This window comes from Cydia pomonella, chromosome 13, assembly GCF_033807575.1.
Source record: "Cydia pomonella isolate Wapato2018A chromosome 13, ilCydPomo1, whole genome shotgun sequence".
Lineage (NCBI taxonomy): Eukaryota > Metazoa > Arthropoda > Insecta > Lepidoptera > Tortricidae > Cydia > Cydia pomonella.
In genome coordinates, this window is record NC_084715.1 from 14,215,985 (window position 1) to 14,227,681 (window position 11,697).

Here is an 11,697-nt window from a genome sequence, read left to right on the forward strand (position 1 = left end):
GCAACGAAGGGGGTAAGTGAAATTTCGGAAGCGAGTTACACACAATGTTTTTAATCACACTTGCGAAGAAAAAACTAAATTTTAATCGAAATATTTCTTAAATACGGTGACATTTCAAACATTCGTCCGCCATATTGTCATTCTTTGACAGCCACGATTGAAAATTATGTAAAAATATTTTTAACTGCTATACAATTAACCAAATTAAATATTTTTAAACATAAACAAACGTATTAAATTATTAACGGCAGTATTTTTAAAGTATAACTCATTTACACTAAGTGGTTTCTATGAATTCGTGACATAAAAAAAAAGTTATATCTCCCTAATAGCGTTTTTTTCAATCCATAACTCCCGCGGGAATAATATAGGCCTTTGTCCTTCAGTACACCTGCTTGAAATAAGATCTTTTTCAAGCAAGTGTAATGAAAAGTATATTAAAAATAAATATGATATGATTAAACCGCCGCTACTGGAAACCATCGTGAGCAAGGATTCTGGCCGATGTGTGTGATATCGGCGGTTCCGAGGGAATCTGCCGAATCCTACACCAGAATAAGTGGCACAGCAAAAGACTTGTGTCGCTAATTATTTTTAGTTTTTAAGAATTACGAGAACGGCTTTCAACCAAATCCGAGGTGCGATAAGAACTTAAAGTTGTCTTTCAGTACTTACGTCGTCGTCATAAACTTCATTATCTAAGTGTTGAAGCTGAGCTTTGTTGTGTTGGAATTGAATTTTATTAAGTATACCCTCCACTAGGCCGCGGAGCGCTTCCCAATATCTAGAAGAATTAGAATACACAAAATTAATTTAAACCGACGGGATTTTGTGAACGTGCCAGAGAGTGATAAATAATGTTATGACTTATAAAAACACGAGTTCCACTAGTTATTTTTTGCATGTAAGTAATAAACGAATTAACGAACTCGTGAGGAAACAACACCCTTTTTTTAGAGAACTGATTTTTGATCCCAGCACCTCCACCATGTTACAGCTATTTTAACCAATCTTCAAGGATCTCCAGACAATGCAATTTAATTTGACCTTAAATCGGAATGCTAAAGTTGAAATTGTAATGGCGCGTATGAGGTCGATAAATCGTACTATGCCTGGAAAAGAGTTAAAAATAAATACTAAATTTAATAAACTTTAGTTGTAAACCATTTGAAAATTTATGTAACTAGGCATAAAGCAAGTTAGAAGATGAAAAATACTTACTTAACTGTATCCTCAGGCTTCAAAATATCAATAAATTGGATCCATATATCTAGACAATTTACAAATATTGTGCATACAGGCACCTGCAAAGAGAAACATTTTATTCATTTTTTACCCCTTTATTCATAAACGTCTACTAAAGTTGACAAGCCGCTAATAATCGATTGTCCCTTTCCATCATACCAATACGTCGGAAAGGGACAAACAATTATTAGCGGCTTGTCAACTTTAGTAGACGTTTACGAATAAAGGGGTAAGTCGTTATAGGTAATGGGACTTCATGACAGGCGCTTGCTTCAATACAAATGCGAGAGTTTAAAAATAAAAGGTAGGTAAAATTGTCTAGCACATTACTGTCACTTTTTCCGTACCAACGCATGTATTACATTAGCTAAAACGGTACCAATTATATTTCAAATAATTGTTAAATAAGTACCTGGAATGTGAACTGGAACAGATACGACAAGAATTGTATTGCATCGAATTCGGGCTCGGCTTCTAGTCTCTTGAAATGTAGCGATATAAACAACTTCAAAAACTCCGCCAGCTTGTTAAGGTAACTGTAAAAAGAATAAGAAAAAATCTTTAGTTTACTTTTACCAAATCAGTTCTGAACATAAACTAATCGGACCATGACCGTATAAAACCAAAAGGTCGTCATGTCTATCATCGCGAAATATATAAATCCGATATCAAAAATGAGTAAAATGTAATGTAATGCAACTTGCGCTCCAGATCATATAATCTATAAACGGCAGTTTGATTTCCCCAATAGCCAAACTATACTGCCATCTTTTGAACAAAATTGGTACAAAACATAAGGATTGAGTAGTAATTTGGGATGTTTTGGGATTACTATTTGGGATGTAAAAACAACTTAGTGATACTGTTGTCTTTAATGCGGTGATGCTACTATTGCTACTACTCTGTAGTATACGAGCCCCGCTATAGTTCGTTTTTTTAGCATTACAAAAAGGGTAAAAAATCTTGAGTAGTCTTTTTATTGAATAAAGCTTTAAAAAAATCAAAATAATATAAATGATCATATATGATTTAAAATGGTTTACATATTTGCCGTGACTTAGTATTCAAAAGAGTTTTTCAATAAAATAGTACATTACGATACAAGTGCGAAAAATAGGAAATTCGAAACGAGTGGCGATAAATTAAAACACGACCGAAGGGAGTGTTTTAAATCGACACGAGTTGCGAATTACCTATTCGCACATGTATCGTACAACGTTTTACAGTACATATGGCCCTTTAAATGTTCGACACAGTAACGTAATATGCTACTTCTCGCACTAGTGCTATAAAGTAGCCCCATATGTACTGTAAAGATACGTTAAAATGCCTAACTTGTTTGAAATGCTATACATATACATAGTACTGACTCGTGCGGCGTGAGCACGGGCGGGTGCGTGAGGTGGCGCAGCAGGCGCAGCGCGCAGTGGTGCAGGCGCAGCGCCGTGGCGCCCGCGGACGGCGGCGCGTAGCGGCGGTACAGCAGCTCGCACACGCCGCCCAGGCCCGCCAGCGCCGCCTCCTTGCTCTACACAACACCAGATTGTACTTTGGTAACTATTTCTGTCCCTAAAAAAGTTGCAATATTCTATTCTACAGATGAACAAACGGGTCCACGCAGAAAGAATTGCTTCGCCAAGAAATTGCCGCGTTAATTATAACATGTAATGTTTTGAAAAGATGTGTCCCGCCGAGTTTCTTGCCGGTCCATATTGAGATACCCTCCTCCGATTGAGGGGGGATTTAAATCTTCTCGGGTCAGAGGTGTAAGGTTAGAGCCGGTGTAGCTTTATTTGACAGTCATAAGCGCATTGCAATATTTTATTTATTTATTTATTTTCTTTATTTAGAAACAAACAGTCTCTTATATTGATAAATTTTTACAATATAGGGTAATAGACTTATAGACCTACAGTTTCCTTAAATATAGTATGAAAACCATATAACCTAAATATATATAATTACTAAACTAAACCTGAAATTCTAAGTTGCCAAATTGAAGTTACAAATAATGCTCGTACATCCTAACAAAAATAAAAGCAAAGATGAAGTACATTGCAATAACACTAATAACAAACAATAATTGTAATTAAAGTTAACTATCTAATTTAAGTCCATTAATACATTTCAATGTAAGTTGTTTGAAACTACCGAACTTTTCACTGAAAATATCTACATTTTGAAACTTATCATCATACATCCTGCATGCTGATAATAATAAACTATCTTTAGCGAATGTTTACATACCTGTGTCTGAGTAGCAATGCTACCCCAGTAGAACACGGTTGTGACTAGAGTCGGGGGCACGTGTGACGACAGCGGCAACCACGAGAACAAGTGCTGGAGCGTCGTCAGACATTTTACAATTATCTCCATGTCCAGAGCCCTGAAATAACAAAAGGTTTATAAAGACAATTCAAGTTGAACTTATTTTAATGTATTGCTTGTTGAGTATGTCACTTTATTACACGTTGTACAATGCAAGCATCGCACATTTCTCGCGTCAGCGTTAAAATTAAATGTAATGACTTTATAATAATTGCTGTATTTGCGATTACGCCATACATCGATTTATGAATTAGTTTACGTTTATACGTGCTCCTAGCTAGTACTCATGTACCTTGGTTATCAATAAATACATATACCAAAATCAGTGTTTCCATCAAGGCTACAATCAACCATCAAGAATCATATCAGCTCAGATGTACGACCCGTACACACGTCTATAGATAAGTTTACACACAAAAAAAAAACTGTAAACACAGAACCTGAGAATAACCTAATGGGTCGTACAATTTTTATTGTTGTTTGAAAGTCAGTACTTGAGACTAAAATAAGAAAGCATATTTGTTCCCGGGTCATTAACTTTAATGCTAATATCAATAAAAAAGGCCTTGAACTGAAATACATGTCAAAGAAAATTTCTAATAAATAATAATAGACCCCAATAGTCTTACTTATCAGCGGTATGAACATCGTGTGCGTTGACTAGTAGGTCTGGCAGCGCCGACGTCTGAGGAATGCCGCTGGTGGGCGACGGCGGCGGGTTCGAGTGGCCCTCGTTTTGAGCATTGTTCTCTAATATCGCTGTAATCATAAAAATAATATACAGAAATATAAAAAATACATATCAAATAAATACATATAAAATGTCACAAAGAAAATTAAAAACACTAATACGTCTAACAGAACAATTCATAAACTCCGTACAAAGCATCTGTACGGTCCGTACAAAGATTAACATTTCTCTCATCAGCACTTTCCGTCAGTCAGCATTTATTTTACCTATATGAGACATTACATGTCCGACCGCCGCGGAGTGTATTCAATAATTGTATCATTTTTATCATGTCATCAATAAATCTTTATATCGGTGGAAACTGCAGTTTTATCAATTATCATTATCAACTATATCATCTTAAGACTGTGCGGGAAGCAGCCCGTACATCTTTATGGTCCTTCGAACCCATCAGTGACTATGACAGTGATTTCATCCCATCGGCCTCCCACAAGCGGGTCCCACCGTGCGGATTGAACAGGCGCAGTGAGTCATCCAGAGCCTGACTATATTCATTGTCATAGGGAACAGCATCAGTTCATCATCGAAGATATCAAGATTATCAAGAGACGTCTACATATCAAGATTATCAAGAGACGTCTACTATCAAGCCAAGTTAGAGGAATCTCGAACTTGAAAGATCATCATTGCTACAGCAAATATCAGGGACTCATATCATTATCAAATATCAAATATCAGTGACCTATGGATCGCGCCACGTGTCGACGCAACGTGACCAGGAGCTGTGACACCATAGCCGTGTGAATATTAAATCCAATCGTGTCAGTATCAAAGTTAAATATCAGGATCAATCAAGATTATCAAGATCAAGTTTTTAGCAAGTTTGTGTTGTAGTGGACTTTGTGTGATAGCGAATCGGTTCGGCGGCTTCCCACAAGCGGGTCTCACCGTCTGATTGAGAAGGCGCAGATACTCACGAAGGACACTTAAACACAATTTTGCGACTATCATCATTATCATCAGTTACTATCATATCAACTAATTGGCAAAACGACCACGATGGAGAGTTTACTAAATAAACAAGGTCAACTTGCCATGGCAATTGAGAAACTTCTTATCAATTTTAAAAAGGACGGCGCTGAACGTAAGACTACTCAAAATATTCAAAACCGTTCAGAAACTCTAGAGAAATATTGGAAAGAGTTTCAAACAAATCATATTGCACTTTGCGAGTTTGAAAATCAAGACTACATTTACTTTACGGAAAATCATCACGATCGAGTATTAAACATTTATCATGAAACTCGCAACCTTTTGCAACTGTCTCTAGCTAAAGAGGCAAAGTCTATTATCAGGCCTGCTACTCCCCAGTTTAACTTGAAAATGGACTGGAATCAGCCACCGGAAGAGCAGGCCGGCGCCTCAATTTCGCAACCTTCGGTACCGCAATCAAAGGCTGAATTTTTAGAAGCCAAATTTACGGCACTCGAATCATCTCGCCGAAAACAAGAACAAACAAAACCAGCCCAACATACTAATAACTACGAGAAAAGGTTTAGCGGCAAACCTTCGTCTTATCAAAATTATCAAGGCTCTCGCTCCGAAGGATATGTCAAGGAAAACCGAAATTATCATTATTCATCAAACAAGAACTATCAAGGAAATCAAGCAAACAATTATCAAGCATTATCAAGCAACAATTTCAAGTGTCCTTGTTGCACTTATAATCATGAGTTATTTCGCTACTCGAAGTTTCTAGGCATGATACCTGAGACGAAACTTGCAACAATAACTACAAAGGAAATATGTCCAAACTGCTTATACAAACATTGCGGCAACCCATGTTTGTCGGAAAAACGTTGCAAGCAATGCAACGGCAGACGTAATACGATACTACACGAGGCATTTATCAGCAAGAAAAAAGGGGCCACAAATGAACAAAGTACGTCAAAAAATGTGTTACACGTGTTTCAAGATGAAGATATTGACACGTTTTTATCAACTGCCCAAATCAAGGTTCAGACAACGGATGGCTCTTATATCAAGATTAGAGCATTAATCGACCCAGGAAACCAATTAAATCTCATATCAGAAAACGCTGCCCAGTTGCTAGGCTTGCCACGTCAAAATTACAGTGGTACTGTCTTTAGAATCGGAAAAAAGGAAAGCAACTGCAAGGGATACACAATTATCCAAGCTCAGTCAGTTCATACGGATTATACACTTATCACAAAAGCCTACATAATGAACCATTTTACTATAGACCTACCAAACGAATCATTTTTGCCTTTATGGCCGCATATTGAAGGTTTACAGCTGGCAGATCCCAAGTTCAATATCAGCCATCCGATTGTCATTTTATTGGGCGCAGGCATTTTTGCAAGGATCATTTTGGGGTCTATCATTAGAGTAGATGACGTTACTCCTATAGCACTGGACTCTCATCTTGGGTGGCTTCTCTGCGGAGACATGAAGTCATATCATTGCAACATGGTAATAAACAACATTGAAGATATCAGCAGATTTTGGGCAATAGAAGACATTGCCGAATCATCGGACACTTTATCATCAGAAGATCAGTACTGTATCAATCAATATAAGTCGGAAACCACGCGCCAAAGCGACGGACGCTATGTGGTACGACTACCCCTGAAACCCGACATAGAAGAAAAATTAGGGGAATCAAGAAACAAGGCTGTGGCACAATTTTATCAACTTGAGAGAAAACTCATAAAAAACGAAAAGTTATCAGAAGATTACAACAACATTACACTACTTTCCAAATTATCAAAAAAAATCATGGAAAGTTTATCAAAAAACAATATCAAGCTATTTTGTTGGACGGATTCGACCGCCGTTTTAGGGTGGTTACAAGGTGATATCAACCGTTGGCAGCCGTTTGTATCAAACAGAGTACGAGCTATCAAAGAAATTACACCTTCAGATGGCTGGCGTTACGTCAAATCAGCCGAAAATTCGGCAGACTGCGCAAGCCGCGGGATCAGCGCTACGCAGCTAAATAAACACCCCTTGTGGTGGCAGGGACCCTCCTGGTTATCAACATTTGAAGAAAAAGAACAAGAAATAAAATACACAACCGATGAAAATATCAAAGTATCAAAACAAACAAACGTCACGAGTGTCACGACACTACAAGGCAACAACGTCGTAAGTGACTTAATTATCAAGCACAGCAATATCAATCGTATAACGCGAGTATTAGCGTGGGTACTACGCGCCGTATCAAAATGCAAACCTACAGTGCCATACCTCACGGTGGCGGAACTACGAAAAGCAAGAAACATGATTATCAAACAAGTGCAACAAGAATCATTTGGAGAAGATATCAACAACTTGTCTGGACATGGGCAAGTAAAATCAAGCAGTAACATTTTATCACTACACCCCTTTTTGGACGGCAATGGCCTGCTCAGAGTACGAGGAAGAATAGGAAAAGCTAATATTGACCCAAACATGAAGTATCCCCTTATCATCCCTCACAGAGGCCACATCACCAATCTTCTCATGGAAAATGCGCACAAGTTGACCCTTCACGGTGGAGCTCGAGTGACCTTAAGGCAACTGCGATATCAATTTTGGATCATAGGAGGGAATCGAGCAGTAAAAAATTATATCAATAAGTGCGTCACTTGTATACGTCATAGAGCTATGAGGCAAGAACAAATCATGGGAGACTTACCGGCGGCGCGGTGTAACCCGACGCGCCCGTTCTATCACACAGGTGTTGATTATACCGGCTTTATTGATGTCAAATCAAATAAGGGCCGGGGCATAAAGACAACAAAGGGCTATGTAGCAGTATTTGTGTGTATGGTGACGAAGGCTATACACCTCGAACTTGTATCAGACCTCAGCAGCTCAGCATTTTTATCAGCTCTTCGTCGAATGGCAGCACGGCGAGGAACTCCACGTCACATTTATAGTGACCAGGGGACTCGACAAGGCTACGTCACCCATCGTAGGAGGACGATTCGCCGCGAGTGAATGATTTTATGTTGTGTTTACTTTTTTAATTTTATCAATGTATATCTTATATTTTTATAAGTCTTATCTTTTTTCATCTCGCGCCCGGGAGCATGTACGGTCCGTACAAGGATTAACATTTCGCTCATCAGCACTTTCCGTCAGTCAGCATTTATTTTACCTATATGAGACAGTACATGTCCGACCGCCGCGGAGTGTATTCAATAATTGTATCATTTTTATCATGTCATCAATAAATCATTATATCGGTGGAAACTGCAGTTTTATCAATTATCATTATCAACTATATCATCTTAAGACTGTGCGGGAAGCAGCCCGTACAGCATCGTCTTAGTCTAAGTTACCCTAAGGTTAAGCTGCTGTCTTAATCTGGTGAAGCTGCTCGCATACATTGCGTAGTATAATTTGCTCTGCCTTTAGAACAAAAGTGATTCGTGAATCTCTGATCTTTATCACGTGTTAAACTCACGAGCCGCGCCGAGTCCCTCATTGGTCACCTAACGCAATCTAGATGATAATATACTGACCACTCAGCGGCACCAGCATCTGCAGCACGCCCTTAAGCATGAGCGGCTCGAGCTGGTAGCGGCGCGCCGAAAGCAGCAGCACGCCGGTGTAGCGCTGGACCAGCCCCAGCAGCGTAAATAATAAGATACTGACCGCTCAACGCTGCCAGCATCTGCGGCACGCCCTTTAGCATGAGCCGCTCGAGCTGGCAACGCCGCGCCGAGGGCAACAGCACGCCGGTATCGCGCGCCGCGCCGAGCTCTTCGCTGGCTGCTTGCGCCAGTACCAGCCCCAGCAGACAGCGCCGCCCCGAACAGCGTAGAAGCTGTCATGAAATAATATTGATATAGTTTGAAGAATTATTTATACAATAACATTAAAATATTATTAAAATGTATAATGAGGAAAGTCTCAGAACAGGAAAGAATCGCGTTTTATGTCTTACATTTACAATACTAATAGATATTATATCACATTTATTGTAATTATTATTTTATTTATTTAGAAACAAACAGTATTACAATATAGGGTAATCAGACTTATACCACGTGTCACTACTCTCTGGACATTGACCGAGATCCCGAGTAGAGTTTCTTAGGATTTTTTTAATATGGTAAATTATTTGATTAGATAAATAGAAAAGTTAAATTAATACAAATAAATCATCATTAAACAGGAGGATATTCGCAATGAAGATAAGATTAAAGTGGCACTAGTGATGACTAGTGACATGACATGCTCTTTAATTACCGCGTATCTACATACAGGCTGTTCCGATGTATTAAATCGTAAATCAGTAATTTCTCCATTAATACTGAGTCTCTTTACATAGGTTAGAAATACAAAATAATAATGGACATTTTAATATTATGCCAATTGTATATTATATACAACAAGTGATTATACCCTTTGAAATTATATCAAATGTTGTTATATCGAAAGAAAATACAATATTTATTTTTATACCAATCATTACACACCCCTTTTCTACACACTACTCATCTCAAAAAATAGATTTAAGAGTTAATCTCTAACTTACTGAGCTTGTTGTTTATTATACATACCTCAACAATGTTACTAAAGAAGTCTGGGTACAGATGAGGCCAGTCATAGCGCGCTATGGATACCATGAGTGCTGCAAGTTTGTTCCTGATGAAGTACTGCATAACCTCATGCTTGGCCATCAGCTCATTCCAGAGTGTCAGTCTTATTTCAGTCTTCTCTTCATCTAACATCAAACTAACCCATTGTCTGTTTATTATGTTCTGGAATTTAATGCAGAGTGTAAATTAATACTGGAAAAAAATTCTGATATTAACCTTGTAAAACCCAGGGCAATTTTAGTGCTTTTGAATGTGGAATTTGCTTTTATTTCTATTAAGCCCCATCTAGACAGTTCAAGAACTTGTATGTGATTTTCAATTTTCATTACATTGCGTTGTGCAGCATTGTATTGAGTATTGCATACAAATTCTTGAACGTTTAAATGGGGCTTAACAGTTCGAAACTTGAATTGAATGTGTATTTGTACAATTATGTGGGGACTTACAAGATTAAATGGACATTTGTTTTTCAGGGCTATCAAATTAGCATATCATATTCTTAAACTAGCATATTTCCATCTTGTTTTGAATGAAAAAGCTGTCATATCAGTCAAAGCTCTACATTATTTACAAAAGATTAGCAACAATTTGACAAGACGTTACACTTTTTTAAATATTAAGGTAGACTTTTACATAGTCATATAACATGAACACAACCAAAGTGTTAAAAATATTTATTAGGTATAGTACATTTCGTGATTGAGAATAAAGTTTCAATAAATTACTAATTCTATTCAATTTCTCGAACCTCCAGTGTTGTCAGTGTGAACATCAAGACATATTGATTTTGTGATTTTTGTAGAAACAGTAAACAGTGCCTCCAGGAATCTCTGTGTTTGGAGAAGTTCTCCAACATGGTCTCAATCTCGCGCTTCCTCAAATTGTTTGTTGTTGGTGCAAAAAATTCTGACATCAAGGCCTCAAGAGAGACCAGAGCCTCATTGACCTCCATGTCACTCTGTGAAAGCAAAATTTTTAGGTAAAAGTTAGATTCTTCTTAGTAGCCAATTAATGTTAGGTTGCATCTTAACACTTTCACAACCCCAGAAACCGACAGTACTCGCTAGTCAAGCAACGAAAATGCAAGGCTTGCCCGCCTGTCGGGTACTTTGGCGTCGCGTGTAGGTTTATAGCTCGTGCCCGACTACGGGGTACGTCGGCATCTGAGTAAAGTTTACGAGTGCTCGAGTGTCGGGTACGCGGTGTCGAAAGTGTTAAAAGTGGTACATATCACATAATCTGACCAGCCCTTCACATAGCTACAAAAATGCAATTTGTCTTGTGACATAATGGCCAAACTATATTAAAATGTTTATAAGCATACATTATATCCATTACATATTTAGCTTAGTTAATATAATCAATATTCTTGGAAATGAACCAATTAGCCAGTATACCTTTGATTTCGATATTTTTTTAATTTAAATAAGCTACTACTGTATACTGAATTTTATTAAAGCACGTATGTAATTTAAAAAAATGTAATAAAGCTCAGGGCTCACCATTTTTAAAGTAATTCAGTTATAGCCTAGGACTTCTTGTGCAGCTAAATCATAATCTTAACGAGTCCCGATAGTTGGGATACGTTACTAAAAATGGAAAAGAACAGTAATCTCGAAGTATATAAATATGTGTCCTGAAAAAACATACAAATAAAAGCTAAAAGTGTTATTTATGCCATATTTATAATTTTCTAATGATTTTTACATCCTGCCGTTCGCATTGCACTACACGATTCTTTGACATGACATTGACATTATTGACAGACCAGAATGATTTTTTCTTTTTTTATGCAAGTATTTTTAGCTATACCTCAAA

At 37.7% G+C, this 11,697-nt stretch overlaps 1 protein-coding gene across 1 annotated transcript in view; it reads right to left on the minus strand.

The window, feature by feature from the left end:
- The window catches only part of LOC133524309 (exportin-6), a 28,449-nt gene extending 16,767 nt beyond the window's left edge, over positions 1-11,682 (minus strand). Inside the window, exons 1-10 of the mRNA XM_061860244.1 lie at positions 11,382-11,682; positions 10,628-10,837; positions 9,841-10,041; positions 8,930-9,101; positions 4,203-4,332; positions 3,493-3,631; positions 2,616-2,773; positions 1,658-1,781; positions 1,222-1,304; positions 676-784 (exon numbers count right to left, since the gene is read on the minus strand). Of these exons, the coding sequence (XP_061716228.1) occupies positions 676-784; positions 1,222-1,304; positions 1,658-1,781; positions 2,616-2,773; positions 3,493-3,631; positions 4,203-4,332; positions 8,930-9,101; positions 9,841-10,041; positions 10,628-10,837; positions 11,382-11,384 (1,329 nt within the window). The 5' untranslated portion in view covers positions 11,385-11,682. The remainder of the gene's footprint in view (positions 1-675; positions 785-1,221; positions 1,305-1,657; positions 1,782-2,615; positions 2,774-3,492; positions 3,632-4,202; positions 4,333-8,929; positions 9,102-9,840; positions 10,042-10,627; positions 10,838-11,381) is intronic.
- Between the last annotated feature and the right edge of the window lie 15 nt (positions 11,683-11,697).